General features: G+C 33.7%; 1 protein-coding gene across 1 annotated transcript; it reads left to right on the top strand.

Moving 5' to 3' along the window:
* Nucleotides 1-2,681: 2,681 nt before the first annotated feature.
* LOC131027494 (uncharacterized) lies at nucleotides 2,682-5,673 on the top strand. The gene is made up of 2 exons (XM_057957578.2): nucleotides 2,682-2,840; nucleotides 3,999-5,673. Exon 2 carries the CDS (start codon nucleotides 4,169-4,171, stop codon nucleotides 5,498-5,500), a length of 1,332 nt encoding a protein of 443 aa, XP_057813561.2. The 5' UTR covers nucleotides 2,682-2,840; nucleotides 3,999-4,168; the 3' UTR covers nucleotides 5,501-5,673.
* The last annotated feature ends 14,446 nt before the right edge of the window (nucleotides 5,674-20,119 follow it).

Below are 20,119 nucleotides of genomic sequence, written 5' to 3'. Positions count from 1 at the left end.
ATCTCTGTTACATGGGGTTTTGTACACCAAAAATCTATAAAAAGGCATTTCCTAAGCATTTGTAGAGCTAAAAGTCATCTAATAGTTATCTTGCAGTAGTCATTTTGCATCCGTGAGTTTTAGCAATTAAGCATTCTGAGTGTGCCTTTGGCTTTAGCATAATCATATAGTTTTGCATAAACCATTTTAGCATAATCATAATCAACTATCAATTATCTGTCCATTCCACACTTGCTATCTTGGAAGCCACACAGTTAATATCTGAGAGCAATTATCTGCAACCAAGAACAATGGGGATAGGACACAATAAGACAGGAGGGTAAAGGTATAATTTTTATGTTTTCATGTTTTGTTCCTTTACTTTGTTTCATTGGTTGATATTTGGAGTTTTCCTGTAACTTTCACTATCAATATTTGTTGAAAACTAACAAGTTGCAGGTATATTCTGAAGTGAAATTCCAAGTTGACATAGATACCACTACTAGAGCCAACTCAAATGCATAGGTGCTATTTAATTCTATTTCTCATGCGATAAATGATCATTCTAAAGCATGCACGTCGCATTAATCTATATTGTGGCAGTTTTGTATTAATTGTAAACCACCAAAAGTTAGATTTGAATGATTATTTAAATTGTGAAATATTAAGATTTGGTGTTAAAGATAAAAATTATTGGATAACAAGTTGATATATATTGTTGTTCATTTGATAAAATGAGGAAGGTGAAAAGAGAATACATCATTTTTTTATGTTTTTTGAAGATACATAATAAAACCATCAAACCTCTAGAATATATTTTGAATTCATATTAACTCTTAATGTATGCATGAGCCTACGTCTATTGACTTTTCAAACATCAATTGACAATTGATAAATGTATGAAGTTAGTTCATTGATTTCACTTTAGATATCTAGTTTTGATTATTATATTGTCATTTATTTCCCTAATTTACATGTGTGCAATTCTTTCACTTGTCCTGTAATTGCTTTTGTAGATGTCTAGTTTTCATTGATGCCACATTGAAGGATTGAATGGATGTTGAATATCTTGCATAACATTTTTTTTTAAATTGATCATGCATATCATCTTCTCTTCATGACTACAGACTAATTCCATGTTTAATACAAGATAGTCTATTATGTGTAGGTCACTATAATTTCACTAATCTCAATGTATTTCCCTTTTAGAATAGTTTTATTTTTGTTTCCCTTTTTTCTCTATATGCCAAGAATTGAAATAGGTTAGAGACTCAAAAGAAAAAGAGCCCACTTTTAAAATTATAGAGGATGTTTCCCAAGTCGCATCCCACATCTACAAAAATTCTCATATTTAGTATAAATTTTCCCATTATAATGTAAATTACTAATCAACACTATTCATAACTAGGTTCTACCTTAAACTTTTTCCTTGAGTTGTTTTATTTCAAAATCTTATGTGTTACCTCTATATATATTCATTTCCCATCTCTACGTGTAGCTCTTTGTGAGCTCTTTACTTTTCTCTATTAGATGATATCTTCCTTTTATTTCTTGTGGTTGACTCTACTCTTCCCACAACCTCCTCTCCTACTATTCTCAACCCATGAGGCGTTAACAATCTATCAATGATAATGTTTCATCAGAGAATCTATTTTGAATTGTACATGGAGTTGTTTGACATGTTTATGCAACAATGTTTGTACATTAGTTGAATGTGTTTAAATAAAAGGACATAGAAAAATATCAAAAAAAATTGATCAGCTCTAGGAAAGAAGAGTAAAGTGGGTATTTTAATTATATTTGAATATAAAAAAATAGAACATAATAAGTCTACAACTACAAAGAAATCTTGGCAACCACAAACTAGTTACGAGAGATAAAGGGAGCTAGATTGTGATGGATAGTATGTGCATGGACTATATGCGAGAGTGGGTGTGAAAAACAAGCGAAGCAAGAAAACGTATATGAATGTATAAACATGTGAATAAGGTAAAAGATGTAGATATATAAAAATACATATAAAAAAAAAAGCAAATATTATAAAATAATAGATCTAATTCTATACAAAATTACAAAAAAAATTAAATACATCAAACTATTTCCCTTAAATAAATACAAAACTAAATATAAAATAACACAAATATACAAACTTTACCATTACACAGACAAACCTTAAATTCCTTTTCTCTAGCCTAGGTTAGCTACTATGATCCTACATTTAAAGAGCCCTTCGAATTCAAAATGATATTTTAAAGCTAATGGCATAAAATCAGCAAAGTATTGGTTTTGAGCGTGACCTGAGTCTCCATTCATGTGACTTTGAGGATCGCCCATTCTAGAATAAGTAAACTAAATCGATGGAATGACCAAATAAATAAAAAACAGCCTTCCTTTCCTTTTCATATGAATTCAATATCTAGATAAAGTTGACATTTAGCCCATATACCCAATCTATGGGCAGAGAAGCATCAAGTGAGCTTTTTCCCACTATGATGTGTCCCGCCTAAAAAAACAAAGTGGCCTGATGTACCACATGTGAAACTAGTCTCTCCACTAGCCAAACGTAACCCAGAACTGAATTGATGTACATTAATGATGATTTCATCTTTGAAAGTTACTTTCTAAATCTCTATAGAATGAGGAGATGATAGGTTTAAACCAATAGTATATGTTAGTTGTATAATGGTTGGTGGAATTTGTTCTTACAATGAAGATTCTTTACTAGCAATTTGCTAGCATTGCTACAGAAGACACGTGCATGTGGGTGGGAAAGGCAGATAAGAAGCCAAGCTTTGTTGAAATGGAAGGATTGATGAAACCAATACAACATTTCATGGTCTTGAAGAGAGCTTGAGCAGCAGGTAAATGAAGTTCATTCTGTTTTGTTTTGTTATCATGGTGAGCACACAGCTGCATGCATGGAGTCATCAGTATCTTCTCTTAGATATGTGATAAAAGTTTAGTTTAGCTTAGTTTAATATAGTTTTCTATGTAAGTTAGTTTCTGTTTAGCTGCAGAGAAAAGAATGTAGTTGGATAATACCAGAAGATTCTCACACAGTTATACACTGCCAACCAAAAAACAAAGTGAATGTAGTTTTACTATATATGTACATATGATTTGTTTATGGGCAGTTGTTTCCAAGTCACTGAGAGTCCTTTCCATGTCACTGCAGCTGATGATTTGATTCTCAAACAGATTATCTCCACACTGTGAGCTTAGCCATAATGTGTTTGCTGTTTGTAAGAAGAAAAAATATTGGATTACCAAAGCTTTAGAGTTGAAGATTTGTTTTGTGTGAGATTAGTCACATAAGCATTAATTTTCCATGATATATATTCTTGTTTGTTCTTGGTCATGTCTAATCATGAGTAGTTCAGTGTTCCAGAGATTCTGAGAACAAATCTTGTGGGATTTTCACAATCTATGAGACTGTCATTGTCATTTTTGGATTTGATTGTATGAATTTTTTTAATATCAACATAACAGAACACACACCATGATTTATCATCAGAATGTTAGAAAGCTCAACATTTATTTTCTTATTGCTCAGAGAAACTAGTCAATCAATAAGAGTTATGGTTGTCTGTAGAAGGAATACTAATTTGCAGTAACATCTACACAAGTCAATTAGCCTGAGTCTAATTTGCAGTAAAATAAGCAGAAGGCCTACTCAAGTCAATTAGTCCTCGTGACCTCTACTGAGCTGTTCACATTTGAAATGATTGGAATATGCAGACAACTCTTGTACATTTGTCAAGCATTCTGGGACAACGGCCATGTAATATTGTCTATGCGTGCCAGCCAGAGCAGTTGTACAATAATAATTGTTAATAAAATAATGCATTTGCTTGGAATCATTCTATATTTCATGCTCGTTTGAATATGGCACTAGAATAAAAAGTTTGCAGGTTCGCTGTAGACATGGGTTACTTTTGAATCCCAGATCTTTGGTTTCTTGCACAATACCTTTGCTAGCATTTTTGTACCCTAATACAAAATTAGTTTCTGTTTTGCAGCAGGAAGAATCAATTAAATTTGAAGCCGAACTTGGAAAACTTATCAAACTGGGGTGTTTTTCTCAGTTCTTTGTATGGGTTTGATTCTTTTGAAGCGTTTACCATAATCAACAAACACTAGTTTGTAGCAGTGTGTATACATTTAATAGTGGAAAGAAATATATTGATCTATGGAGAAGTTAGTGTGGAATGACAACTCATTTATTCTGGCTGGAGAATCAAATCCATATCCATGGGCCTCTAGGACCTTACTTTCTTGTCAAATGCCTGACTCAATCTCAGGGAACGTTTATGAAAGTTATCATTTGGGTATGCAGCAGCAATCTGATATTATTGGTAATCAACTGATACAGTCCAGTGTCATTGCTCATCAATACCCACTTCATCAAACAAATCAAATGACAGGCCAGCTAGTGATTCCAAGCTCCATGGATAAAACTGCAGCAGATTCACTACATACAAGCTCCAGATCTGTAAGAGGCTGGGGATATGCTTCACCCACAGAAATCCCAGATTCATCTACTGCTGCTACTGATATGTTCATATCCAAGCATGAGATGAACCAAAATTACTGTGGCTCTTTTGATCAAGCTGGTCCTTCATCATGCAATGATTTAATGCAGCTGTGTTATACTTATGATGCCAACCAGCTGTTAAGCCTGCAGTCCACCATTGAATCATTGGACAGCGTACTTTCCTCTGATAATGGTGGGATCTCAGCAACTAGTACCACAGAGGACAATATGAAACCCATGGTATTGTCTGCTCAGAACCCACCACAAAAAAGTACCAGCAGTATTATGACTTATTCGGTACAAAGACACAGTAATAGTAATGAGAAGAATCAATCCAATTCTCATTCCCAAGGCTCTTCGGATCCCATCACCATGAAATCCAAGGCCATGAATTGCAAACCCAAATCCAAAACCAAACCCAAATCCAAAGCCAAAGGCAAAACACATGAAGCTAATCCTCAGCTTGGAACACACTACAATTATTCCTCCTCTACTTCATCATCTTCATGCCTTGTTTTTGGCCAAGCAGATCCAGCAGGAATAGAACCAGATGCAGAAGCCATTGCTAGTGTGAGAGAAATGATTTACAGGGCTGCAGCTTTCAGACCTGTGAATCTAGGGACTGAAGTCTTGGACAAGCCCATGAAGCGCAAGAATATCAAGATTTCAAGTGTTCCACAAACAGTTTCAGCTCGTGAGAGAAGGGAAAGGATCAGTGACAAGATAAGAATACTTCAAAGGCTTGTTCCAGGTGCTACTAAAATGGATACAGCTTCCATGCTAGAGGAAGCAGCCAACTATCTCAAGTTTCTCAAGGCCCAGGTTAATGCCCTCCAATCCATGGGTACTGGTAATAACAAGGACAGTATCAATTCTATGGCAGGCTTGTGTTTTTCCACCAGTAATTCTCTCAATTCCTTCTCTTTCAATACTGCTCTGAATTCTCAAAATTTATCAGAAAGGTATGCAGTAAATAAGACAACCTGAGCTGCTAGTTTTGCCATTTACAATTGTAACACAGATTGATTGTCCATGTACCAGGCTTCAATAGAAATTGGGTGCAGCGCTAGTAATCTAAACTTGCTCATGAATAGAAATCTGAGTAAGTCTAAATTACCTGATTCTGTAACCATGTTGAGAGATAAAATCATTTTTATTTTTTATTTTTTCTTGTGTTTCTGTGATCTTGAATAGTACAAAAGACAGATGGATTGATGTATCTCGTTACCTAACATGACACAAACTCTATAGACGTTCTTCAAACGTTTTGTTAACTCTAAAACCCCACTAGTTGAGGAAAGAAGACTTTTACTTATTGATCTGAGCCATTCATTTCATGTCTATGATATTATTTTAACTATTCCTTTCTTGTATTTCTTATTACAGTCCCATGGAGATTGTAGGTTAACAAAATACTCAACCCAAAAATCTAGATTAAGATTCTTCAGTGTTCATTGTCTTCCTGTAGATTAAGTCGGTTTAGATGAGAACTGTGAAGTTTTTTGGCTTGAATATCTAGATAATGTAAGGTTCCTAAGGCTTAATGCTTGCAGTCCACTACCCAATTGATGTGAAAGCACTAGTTTGTTTTTCTTAAATAATTCATTGACCATGTTATATTTTACAGGGATTCTCTCTAATGGGTATGTTCATAATTATGAAAGGAACATCTTGTATATCCTTTTTTTTGTTTCTGCCATTTCATTTTGCTGTTAGTATTTATTGTTTCTGTTTTTATATCCAGCTCTTACCCATGGCGCAGGTACACCATTCTCGTAAATTCTTACTGATACTAGAAATACTTAAAACGTCAATTTTTATAAAATGTGAGCTCCCAATATAGAAAGAGAGTGTGTAGATCGTGAATTCTCCTTGAAAGGATAGTTTTTCTTTCAAGGACCATTTAAGACAAGGTAACTTTTTTAATTGTCTCGAGTTTTGACAATTTACGCAAGGTTTTAAGTTGCCTAATTTCTTGGGCTCTTTTAGAACATGTGAACAATATTTAAGAATGAAAAATTTAAAAATAATTTAGAGTAATTTTTAAATGGAAAAAGTTTCAAATTTATTAGTAAAAATTTATATTTTAAAATTAAGTAAGTTATTAGTATTTGGTGTAAGTAATATTATTGCATTCGTCAACGCATCATGTTAGTGTCTTTCTGTGCGATAGTGTCTTGGGTGGGCATCCAAGTCCACCTAGGGCATAGTGTCTAATCTCTACAATAGTATCTCTAAAGACTAGCACTCGTGTTGTCATCCTTCAAACACACATCTATCTTGACCAATGAGCAATCTAAAGGCAAGGATTGGTCACCAGGAGTTCACGAATGCGATGGACTATCCTAAAAGTGCCCAAGAAGTCTCAAGAACATGAATAGCCAAAAGAAGGAAACAAAAACGACTCCCCTAGATAAGGTCTAAAGATAAGAATGTCATTGGGACCAAATGGGTATTCAAGAACAAATTGAATGAAGATGGTCAAGTGATCAGAAACAAGACAACGTTAGTTTGTAAGGGATATGCTCAAGTAGAAGATATTGATTTTGAAGAAACCTTTGCTCCCATGGCAAGTCTAGAGCTTATTAGAATTTTTTAACATTCTCGGTCTACAAAATATTCAAAGTATATTAGATGGACATAAGACAAGATTCCTAAATGGGAATCTTGAGGAAGAGGTATACATTGAACAAGATAACAATTTTGTGTACAAACTAAAGAAGGCATTGTATGGACTCAAATAATCCCCTACAGTTTGGTATGCTAGACTGGACAAATATCTGTAACAAGAAGGACTGAAAAGAGGTAAATAATACATTATTATATAGTCCTACATTTTATATGTATCTTGCAAAAAGACTAAGGTATAAATAAATAATGAGAAAAGAATACCAAAGAGAAAAGATATGAGAGTATATAAAAATAATGAAATTGTATTTAAAAACTATAACTAAGAATTGTATGCATAAGTAATAATATATGTCTATTAATTTTATGTTTTATCTATCCAATAACTCTCCAAATCTCCTAATGGACAACCTTTCTCCTTCCAATCCTAGTCATGTAAAGAATGACCCTTCATATCCCAATGTGGATGTCTAAAAGACGTTAATTTATCCATTAAATTGTTATATCCTTATCAGTGTTACATGTTCACCTCTTGAAAATGCAATTACAAACAAGTACAAAGTGTTCCAAGAAGCCTAACTAATCAATTGTTTTGTACCAATCAAAATTTGTTTTAAAAATAAACTTGATTTTTATAACTTGTTGATATTTTTATTTTATTTTATGAATAAGAAATTCCATTAATATTTAAATAAAGTACACTATTCACAAAAAAAAAGTAGGGGGATATGGGATCAACCATTAGGAGTCAGATGGGCAGCACGAGGAAAAAGCATTAAACAAAAACACAAGCAACACCTGGAAGTAGAAACAATAAAAGGTAAACTGCTAAGTAGTTAAGGCAGTGGCAGTAGGAGGCAAAGGAGAACCACAATCATCCTTAGGACCCCATACATCAATGGGGTCAAATTTGTCATCTGGGAAGGACTACCCTTCTTTAGTTGTTACCTCTTCATTCTCCTTAACCTTCTTGGTTGAGGAAATAGCCAAGGCCAGTCACGAGAACCCTTTGGAAGAATTAGGCCAAGTATCATCACCGTCAATATCTGGTCAACTAGAACCACCACCTATAGGAAAGTCTGCATCCCCCATGCTCCACCCGAAGGTGGAGCCACCACGTGGTAGAGAGGTGGAGCAACGCTGAATGAAGTCTCTACCACTATTGGACTAGTGGCAAGGAATCTGGGCCCAAGGTCTGTGAGTAATGAGCAGAGGAGCTACAGTCGCGGAACTGGCCATGGGGCGGAAAGCAGGCATGGGAGGCAGTGGATTCTAAAGGCACCCATGCAACTCTACAAGGGGCATTCGCCCAATGATCCAAAAGCAGTTGCAAGTAGACCACCTCAAGTGCAACCTTGTTGTCTTGCACTTGAATTCGAAGCATCACATTATTACAAATACAAGCTTTAGTATAAAGAGAGACATGAATATCAATAAAGTTGTGAGAAAACAAAATAGCATTCCATAATGTGAAGAGGATTTCCACCCTAAAAGCATGCCAAATCTACATGAATTTGAAGGGAATCTAAGGGGAATCCCCTAGAAGATCCATATGCCAAGAGAAGGGTTTAGGGCGATTTATCTTTAAAAAATCAAGAATCCAATTCCACAAGTGTTGAGCTCAGCAACAAAACTAGAAAAGATGGGTGAAAATTTTTGGTTGCCCACAAAATGGGTAGCAGGGATAGGAACTCCCAAGTGTCGCAGTCGGGCACCCAACAACAAACCTTGGAAAAGAATACACCAAGCAAAATGAGCCAGCTTAGGGTCAATAATGGCGAACAATATAGTTTGGAATTTATGACGCCATGTGTGTTGCGGCGACTGCAAATCCCATCAGATTCAAATTTGGGGCCAGATGAGGCACGAGCCAATGGTAACCTAGCTTGGGCTTGTAGTTGCAAAAGGGGATGTTGGGAAACCAACGCCAATCTTTCCACCAGGGTTTGATAGAATGAATGCCCAGCTTGTGTAGCATATTCAAAGGTAGAGCTGGCACGACAAGGTTAAATGTTTGTCGATCTAGTCGAGCGAGGTAAAACTGGACTTGCATAATCTCCCAAGAACAGATATTCATAGTAGCTCTAAAAAAATGAACGCTAAGCCCATGCAAATGTCGTGCTTATGAAAGTGTAGAGCACTATGATTGGTTTACAAAAATTGGTATTAAATGGAAAAAATGATAGATTTTTTAGGTTTTTTTTAAATTTCTTTATAATTAAAAAAGAAATGCCTATTTTAAATAGTGTTTTTTTAATTTTTATTTATAATATTGTAAATAAAGTGGTTTTTAATATAGATATATAAATTTTAATATTTTTTTATTTCTCAAAATATAGGTAATAAAATCAATTAACTATTTTGTAGGGATATGATTTACATTATATAAATTAAATAAAATAAAAAATTAAACTATTGCATTACAAGATAAATTTCTATTAAAAAATAAACCCAATTATTATATATAATTATTATTTTATATATTTTATTAAATCATTCTATTTTTTATTTTATTTTTAATTCGTGATTTTCTTTTTAATCATTTTAATATATACAAAAAAAATTTAATAAATTTTATTCATAAATTTAAATATTTCTCATTTAATCATTAAAACAATATCTATTTTCACTCTAATGTTTCTATTATACAATTTTATAATTAATTATAATTGATCTTAATATTTAAAACAATAATAATTCAAAATTATAATAATTAAGAATTACAATAAATGTTAAAGATGGTAGTTCTTCAAAATTTTGAATCTTGGATGATATTTAGCAAAATCTTTAGAATAGTTTCTTTTGTATTTCGAATATCTTAAATGTAGCCTAGGTCTTAAGGTTTTAGGTTTTTTCTTCTAATGGCATATCTAAAAATCTTTTGTCATGTATATTTTTGAATTTTTTTATTCATATAAATTATTTTCAACTTCGATTTTTTATCGATCAAATAAAATTACAATAAATATTTTTATTACAATACTATGAAGGCAAGTAGTCTTCATGATACTTGTTTATTTTTTGAATGATAAAATTTATATATTTTTTTAAATATGAGTCTATATTGACATTTCTTTCTTTTAGTCTATTTCTTATGGTATACTTAGTTATAATTGAAACCTCAACTTCATGAAACCAACAACAATAAAGACCTTATACTTAGCCAAGCTCATTTTGAACTATTCAAAGTTCATCAAAGACCTCTACTTAGTTAATATTTATTCTTGACAAATTTACTTTGTATTATTGAACTTTAGCAACAAACCAAAGTCCTCTTAATATTTTTTAATTTTTAAATTTCATTAATATTTTATATTTAAATTTTTAATATATGTAGATGTTCTTTAGCTTTAAATATTATCTATGTTTAAAGCGACTTGTAATTATGTAAGTATTTAATTAAATTTAATAAAATTAATTTGGAAAAGAATTTCTTATATTAAAATAATAAAATATAATATAAGGAATAAAAGTTTACAAAGGTAATATGCATTTGTTAATAAGAAATACATGAATAAAAATTTAAAGAGAGTTTTAAAAATATTATAATAATACAACATATAAATATTAAATATTTATTATCAAAAATGGGGATGACCCCACAATGCAGTGTTTAGCTGCAAGCCTTCTATATGGAAGGTTTTGTGTTCGAGTGTCTACTTAAGGTCCATGTGTCCCACACACAAGTAATGGAGACATAAGGTGATGCCTAAGCGTGGAAGACATGACGACACAAAGAGATATAAGGGTGTTATTTCCAAACAAACATGAGGATGAGGACCCTAAAAAATGTGGTCTCACTGGTTCATAGCTCCAAAAAAAAAAAATTAAACAATAATACCAATAAAACTAGCATATTAATTATGTAAAATATATCAACATGACATGTCAATTTAAATTATAAACAGATACATAAATATAAGAATACTTGTATTAAATATAAATCTCATTAACAAATTTTTCATCAACAAAAAATAAATTAAAATTGGTACTCAACTAGATATGTTGCCTTCACTCTTGAACTAGTCTATTATAATTATAATATATATTTGTGACTCGTCCACCTTTGCTTAAAAAAAAAAAATTCACCAAAAAAATTGAAAGTAATTCTGAATGTTGCAAATCTGTAGTATTTTTTATATTTAAATTCTATTTTTTGAATATTATAAATAATAAAATAAAATAAATAAACTTGAACATATATTAATAATCGGAAATCCCAATTAGATATTTTAAGTATTGAGTTTTTAATTCATTAAATTTAAAAAAAATCTAAGCATAATTTTTTTATTAGAAATAGTGATAATTAAATAGAGTATTAATTGAAGAAATTTTGCATTACCTTCATATGCAATTTATGTAATAGGCAACATAAATTTTCATTGAATTGGGGATTCAAAAATATTTAAATTGCAAAGTGGACTAAAATCACTTAAACCTATCTCTCATGTTATTAAATTTTTGGATGAAAGAAAATCATATACCTTATTAATAAAATCCATCGAGCTAAGTATAACAGTATATTGACTCTTCACATCTTTGTAATTGGGTTTCAAGATCCTTTGTAATTGGGCTTCAAGGTCATGGACTGATCCACACAAACTCCATTCACAAATGACAAAAGGGACCTCCCCTGGCATTTCCATCCTGACAAGATTGTATTGATAAGATGAGAAGAAAGTTCATGAAATCAATGGGCATCTTTGAACTTGAGACAAGTGCAAAATTAATCAAATGTTGTGTCTTCTGCTCCACCCACAACCAAACTCAATGTCATATATATGCTCAACAAAAAGAAAACAACATTCTCATCTACACTTATTCGTAGTCTTTCTTTTAAAAACTCAAGTGAGGAATTGGTTTGACTATGAATTGAAGACTTGATATTCATTGCTCCTTAATTCAATGTATATCAAGTTTGACCCAACTCAAAGTTTTAAAAGAAAAAAGAAAGAAATATAAACAATTTGAAAGGAAAATATGGAAATCAAAATAAAATCCTAATATGAGATGCAAACCTCAAAACTTATGCACTTTGGTTTTATTAATGATCAATTACAATAAATTAGATTTGCATAAATGTGACTGTATGAAAATGCTAAATAATGATCTTATTATAGATTTATAAGGAGATAATGATGAATTATTTAATTCAATTGATGATATTATGAGGATATTCTATCTCTCCTTTTTAAGTTTCAAAAAAAAAATAGCAATTAATAATTTAATAATTTAATTTCTCATTTCTCATTATTCCACTTAAATAAAATAATATTATAATTAACAATATAAATATGTATCATTTTATAATATTGATTAGAAAAAATTATTAATTTAAAAAATTTTAAAGAGAAAAAAATGTTTTCCATTTTCTAAAAATTGTCATTGATATTTTTTAAATATGAATTTAGAGACTTACTTTAATAACGTTGATTTTTAGGAAGGATATTCTTATTTATTGAATATGAATTTATTATTTAATATTTTAAATAAAATTACTTTTTGGGGAAGGATATGTTTATCCATATCAATAACATGGTTTTTTTAATATTGATAAAATATTTAAAAGTTAAAAATTAAAAATTTAATTTTAAAAAAAAAATGATGACTAAAATTATTTATGTTAAATAATATCAAAAAAATTCAAATATATGTGTTTTTGTGAATTTTCGATTTCGGTGAATTCTGTTCATAAGTGATTTGGGCTCTTAGGGAATGCTCCAAACTCACCTATCATGTGGCTCACTATCTTCTCCCCCCCTAAATCCAAGAAACCCTCAAGTGAAGATGATGGAATTTGGCAGGTGGTGGAGAGCAGAAAATCCAGACGGAATAGGTTTGCCCACCATAACCTAGCAAAACCTAGATTGATATCCTCGACAATAGCACCCTGCTCTGCTCCATCCTCTTGGCCGCTGCTTGAGGGTACCAAATATGCATGCTTTCCCCCCTCCTTTCCTCCTCCGACAGGGTATCCCAACACATCCAACCTCGAAAGCTTCCTCATGGCAAATTCATAATAAAAGTTCATCCATTCCTCATTCTGCGCAACAGAAAGTCGAAGCATGCCTTCCTCCTCCAAACCCTAGAGGTTGAAATCACACGATCAAGGTGGTCTCAGTCACCCTAGAGAAGAATGTCATCTTTCATCAGAACAACAACTTTATTGCTAAATGGAGAGTGCCCTCTCATAACTTCGATGAAGTCAAAGATTGGTGGGAAACCAAATTCCACAAACTAGTAAGTATCTTCAAATTGGGATCTCAATGTATACTAATCTCATGCATTAATTCTAGGGTTAAGAAGGATTTGCTCAGAATTAAAGAAAAATTGCTTAGCGGTTCCATATTTTACCACATAGACTAGATTCCCAATTTTAATCCTAAAACCTTTTCCTTCTAGAGCTCTGTATATTGGGTAAACGTTGGCCCTCTTCCAGAGGAATTTCATACACCTGAATTAATAGCATCATTAGCGGAAGGGTTAGGGAAATGCTTGGCCTTTATAGGCTCTCTGGATAACAACTATGAGAAAGATATAAAAATATTAATCGACCTTAAGTCCACTAAACCTAAATTGAGCCCTATTGATATAATTTCATTAGAACGGAAGTGGGAGATCTTTCCTTCATTTTATGACGGCATCATTGATACCTCAAAATTTTTTATTTTCCACAAGAGTAATGCAATCAGAGAAACAAAATTTAACCCTAACTCTATTATTGGCAAAACGCATCTTGACAATAGCTAGCTTCCCCTAGATCTCGAGCCTCAACCCGTGCCTCCTAGGAATATTTCTTTATAAGGCTTGCCCTCGCCCAGTAAATCCAGGGTGGACCTGCCCGCTTCTGACACATTACCTCACCCCTCAGCTATGACTCCTATGAAAGACAACATCACGAACTTCACTTCATTGGATACAAAAGAACATAACCCTCCTCTTAGGAATATCACATCAAGCCCATCTTGCACCCCCATAGTCAGTCAAATATCGAGACCCTCTTCATCTGCTATGCATCTATCCTTCAACATGGTTTGGGTTAACAAAAAACTAGACAAGGACTCTATCTCTTTGAATAGAGAAGCATTAAGCGATCTACTTGAATTTACCAACTCCTTAAAAGAAGACATTTCTTAGTAGCTCGAGATTGTGGAGCGTAGTTTGGCTGATGAAGATGCTCACAAAGATTTTGATCATGCCCTAGAAAAGGAAGGCTCAGAAGATTTCACTTATAATAAGGATCAAATAGACCTAGTGTTTCATTCATCCCCCCCCCCCCTCCTTCCCCTCGGTTATCTTCCAAGATAGAGATTCATGGAGAGGCTCTCCCTAGTCTTAGTGAAGGGAAAACTATGGAGGATGGCCCATTAGGTCTAGGCCTCAACATGGTGGGTAGAAACAAACCTAATTGCAGATCTTCTCAGAAGAAGAGAGGGAGAAGATCAAATTTGGATTTAAGACTTATGGATGGGAAAGCTTTGGACCAAACCAAGCTTACAGACGTTTTCAATGTAGGGAGGGGGAAGTTCCCTCCCACGTCGCCATGAAGCTATTATCTTGGAATGTTAGGGGTATAAATGCCCCTAACAAGCAGCGCATCCTCAAGCGATGTATATTCAAAGTAAAATCTGAAATCACTATTCTTAAGGAAACCAAGCTTGACTCTCTTGCAAGGGAGTCTTTTGGGAAACATTTAGGAAAGTACAATTGGATAGGTGTCCCTACAATTGGGGCATCTAGAGGCTTAGGTATTAAATGGGACCCCAGTCGCATTTCTCTTGATATCATAGAGATCAACAGTTCCTAGATGGGATTAGATATCAAATGCATTAGTAATAACCTTAGATTTAATTTGATCAATGTCTATGGTCCTATCCCAAATATCCTAAAATGAGCAGTCTAGGAGGAACTATCCTCTTTCATGAGTAGGAATAAGAAAATAGATTATATTATAGGTGGTGATTTCAACGCCATAAGTAGTCTAGCTGAGAAATCTGGTGGTTGCTCCAGAGAGCCTCAATCCTTAGTTGACTTTAGATATTGGACCTTTTAGAATAACCTCACGGACATTCAAACAAATAATGGTGTCTTCACATGGACCAAAAGAAGATCTAGTTTCAGCATGATAGCAGAAAGATTGGATAGGTTCCTTTTTAAGGATAACTCAAGCTTCCTCAACAATATCCTAGTTAAGGCATCCATTCTCCCCTTCTCAAGTTTGGATCACTTTTCAATCCAATTATCTTTAGCTGAAGACCTCAAGTCGGTGAAATGTCAATTTAAATTCGAGCTCATGTGGCCAAAAGAAGATAATTTCATAGATATGTTAGAAAAGTGGTGGTCATCATACAAGGTATTCGGGTCCAAGCTCTTTTGTTTTGTATCTAATCTTAAATTGATCAAACAAGCTCTTCTTTCTTAGAGTCAGGAAAAATTTGGCAATATATTTGAAGCCAAGGCCAAAATTGAACTTGATCTAAATGATCTAAATGAACTAGTGATTAAGGGTGGTATGGATCAAGAACGATATTTGAAGGAGAAAACCCTCATGAAAACATATGAAGACATCCTATCAAAAGAGGAAACATTTTGGAAACAAAAATCACGAGATACTTGGCTAGTTGACGGGGATAGAAATACTAAATTCTTTCATGCCAGTACTAAAGTAAGAAGGAGCAAAAACAAAATCACCAAAATCATTGATGCTAATGGCAATTTGATACAAGATCCTAAAGGTATAGCCAACCATACTACAATTTTTTTCCAATCCCTTCTCAATTCGAAATCTTCCAACTTGATTGCCCAGGAGAGCCTCCTTCATAATTTCCCCACACTAATCTCTAATGAATAGAACAAGGCTCTCAACCAGAGCTTCACAATAAAGGAAATTGAGAAAGTAGTTAAAGAATTACACCCTGATAAAGCTCTCGGGCCGAACAGCTTTCCAACTGCCTTTTTCCAAGCATGCTGGCATTTTCTAGGAGTAGAATTAGTGGATGCTCTTGAAGGAGCCAGAAATTTAGGTAGGATCCTTCAAGAGATTAACAAAACCTTCATTGCCCTCATCCCAAAACAAGCCTCCGCTGCCACCCTGGATGGATATAGACCGATTTCCCTCTGCAACACACTCTATAAAATCTTCATAAAAGCATTAGCAAATAGACTCAAACCTTTGCTTCAAGTTATCATCTCGAAAGAACACTTAGGTTTCGTACCTGGGAGATCCATCCTAGATGGGGTCATTCTCACTCATGAGGCAATCCACTCCACTCATACTACCTCTAGTCCCTCTATGTTCATCAAACTAGATATAAAAAAAGCTTACAACAAAGTGGATTGGAGATTCCTATGCAAATGCATGGTAGCCTTTGGCTTTACTAAAAATTGGATTAACCTGATTTATGCATGCATCTCTACCCCCCAATTCTCTATACTAGTTAATGGTTCCCCACAGGGCTTCTTTGAAAGCTCTAGGGGCTTGAGACAAGGAGACCCCCTCTCCCCCTTTTTATACATTATCATGGAAGAAGGACTAGGTAGGACCATCCAGAAATCTCAAGAACTTAGCAACCTAGAAGGGATCAGAATTACAAGCAATGTCGAACCTGTAACTCACCAGCAATTTGCAGATGACACATTGCTGCTGGAGAATAGTTCCCTTTTGGAGGCCCGAAACTTCAAAAAAAATTTGGAATGGTATGAGAGAGCCTCGGGTCAGGAGGTAAACAAAACCAAAATTAGGGTCTTTTATCTTAATACCAAAGCCAATGAAGAAAAGGATATTCTTAGGGTTCTAGGCTTCCAGTCAGGATCCCTTTCATGTATATACCTAGGGCTCCCACTGCATAAAGGGACTAGAGTGACCAAGCTTTGGGATAGTGTTCTAGCCAAATTGGATTCAAATTTGCAATCTTGGAAAGGCAAATGACTATCTTTAGCAGGTAGAATTGTTCTGATCCATTCAGTCCTCTCAGCAATCCCTCAATATTACATGTCCTGTCTAGAGATCCCCGACTGCATTCGAGATAGACTTATAAGGATCTTGAGATCCTTTCTATGGCAAGGACTAGGAGATAAAAAGAATTATGCACTAATAGCATGGGATGCTCTCTATCTACCTAAAATGAACGGAGGTTTAGGCTTCAGGAATATAGATAGTCAGGACAGGGCACTTGGAGCCAAATTAGTATGGAAAATTTACAAAGAACCACATCTAAAATGGGTTAAAATAGTTAAAAATAAGTATCTAGGTAGCTTTGATTCAACCAACATCTTTAGAGCCTCTCTCCTACCCAAAGGTTCCAGAATATGGAATTTCATTTCCTATTGCAGAGAATTCCTCTCTGAACAACTCTTCTAGAATATTGGTATAGGCGATGAAGCTCTATTTTGGGAGGAATCCTGGGGTGGATACCCCCCTCTTCGCAGCCTAATCCACAATGATTCCTTAAAGCAAGAATTGGAGCTATCTTTAGGAACCCATGTCAGAGATTATGTTTCCTTCCCTAAATTAGATCTAGCTTTAGGATGGGTCTGGAAGCCCCTCTTAGTATCCCCCCCCCCCAACCAAAGAATTTGTTCTCTACTTATCTCTATCCTCAAGTCTAGAAAATTGTTATTCAACTTGAGCAAAGACCATTTGATCTGGCTTGGTTCCCTGAATGGGGAATACAATGTTAAATGGGGCTATAAAGCGGCACATAAGTTAGAAACCAGGTTGGCTTCCAATCTCCCTTTGTCCTTATGTTGGCACAAGGCATGCTCCCCAAAAGCTGGAACCTTTCTGTGGACTGCTCTTCAAAAGAGAATAGTCACCAAAGACCGTTTTTGGAAACTAGGCTTTGAAGGCCCCTCAAGGTGCCCTTTATGTTGAAAAAGCGAGGAAGAGGTGGACCACTTGTTACTCAATTGTGATTTCACAACATCATGTTGGCATTGGATACTTAATAGACTCAATTTAAGTCTGGCATGTCAATAGGACCTCCTCTTTTTTCTTCAGAGTTGGCCTGTATCCCAAAATTTTGGGCACTATGGCCACATCTGGATTATATCTCCCTCGATCCTCCTATGGGAAGTATGAAAAGAAAGGAATAGAAGAATCTTCAAAGATAAATCTCTCAGCTTGGAATCTCTAATTCTCAAAATTGAGGCATCCATTATTGAGATCGTTAATAATTTTATGAGGAAAATCCCCTCTGAAGCACACAAAATTTTATCTTGGGGATGAATCAATTAGGAATAAATGTGTTGGTATCATCCTCCCCATGTATATTGGTTTAGGAGATAAGCACAACTTATCTGATAGAAGTAAGTGTGAATGGGCCCCCCCACCCCAAGGCTGGTTCAAGCTCAATTTTGATAAAGCCTCTCGGGACAACCCTGGTATAGCCGAGATAGGTTGTGTTATTCACACTGGAGAAAGGGAAGAAGTGGCTACTATTGCTAAACCTATAGGGACAACCACTAATAATGTGGCAAAAGCCACTGCAATGGTAGAAGGGATGTTGCTTTTCCATGAATTAGGTATCCAGATTCTGGAAATTAAAGGAGACTCTGCAATCATCATCAATTCCCTCAGATCAGGTATCTCTTGCAACTAGAAAATCAATAATTTAATTAAAAGGGCTAGGGACTTGCTTCCTTATTTAAACTCTGTTATCATCAATCATACTTATAGAGAAGGAAATCATAGAGTAGATGAACTTGCTAACATAGGAGCAAATGGCAATGAGCTCAAAATCTTAGGCAAAACCAATGCTCTGACTAATAAGGCAGTGCCTTCATCCACCTAGATTTTATCATATGTCATCCCCAATAGGTTGGTAACTCGGGCTCAATCCCACATCTCCCCCCACCTTCTCTCCTAGATACAAGCAATAGTCTACTCTAGTCCCTTTCAGGTATTTCAACCGTTCTAGGTTTGTTTTATCACTCCTCCTAAATATTTGGCCTTCCTTCTACAAGAACATCTTTATCCTTCATCCCTGCTCTTTTCCATCTTTCATCCGTTTGACCTTCCTTACATATTCAGAAACAGGAATCCAATGGTCCAAACCCTGAATTTAGGATCAGTCATTCCTTCCCTCATAGAGCGAGAGATAAATTTTCAAGGAAATATATACATATATATATATACATGTACATACACATATATATACACATATATTTATATATATGTATGTATATATATTTATTTATATATATGTATATATATATATATATATATATATATGTATGTGTATATATATGTATGTGTGTGTATATATATATGTATGTGTATATATACATACATACATATATATATATATATACATGTATATATATATATACATGTATATACATGTATACATGTGTATATATATACACATGTATACATGTATAGATATATATATACATGTATATATATATATATGTATATACATGTATATATATATGTATATACATGTATATATATATGTATATACATGTATATATATATGTATATACATGTATATATATATATATGTGTGTGTGTGTGTGTGTGTGTATATGTATGTATGTATGTATTTATATATATATATATATTAAATATATGTATATATATGTGTATATATATGTGTGTGTGTGTGTGTGTGTGTGTGTGTATATATATATATATATATATATATATATATATATAATATCCACACCTCGATAAGTAGTTACATTTAGATATATAGGTATACATCTAGATATACTCCAAAACTTATATATACCTTGATAGATATATGAATATTGATATATACATAAGGTATAGACATATATGTATATGCATATATATATACCAATCAACGAATTATATATATAGGTATATACATATATCTATACATATGTATATATACATATTGATATATTTTCATTTATATAACATCAGATGATATATATATATATATATATATATATATATATATATTCGACATCCACTCATTTATCCACTCTTTGGGCTTAGGCTATTATACT

The sequence above is a fragment of the Cryptomeria japonica genome, chromosome 4 (genome assembly GCF_030272615.1).
Source record: "Cryptomeria japonica chromosome 4, Sugi_1.0, whole genome shotgun sequence".
In the NCBI taxonomy this organism is placed as follows: Eukaryota; Viridiplantae; Streptophyta; class Pinopsida; order Cupressales; family Cupressaceae; genus Cryptomeria; species Cryptomeria japonica.
The sequence above is the reverse complement of the archived record's forward strand: the minus strand, read 5'-3'. Positions and strand labels throughout refer to the sequence as shown.

Coding starts and splice junctions, on each gene's coding strand:
- LOC131027494 (XM_057957578.2), top strand. CDS start 4,169: ATGGAGAAGTTAGTGTGGAATGACAACTCATTTATTCTGGCTGGAGAA.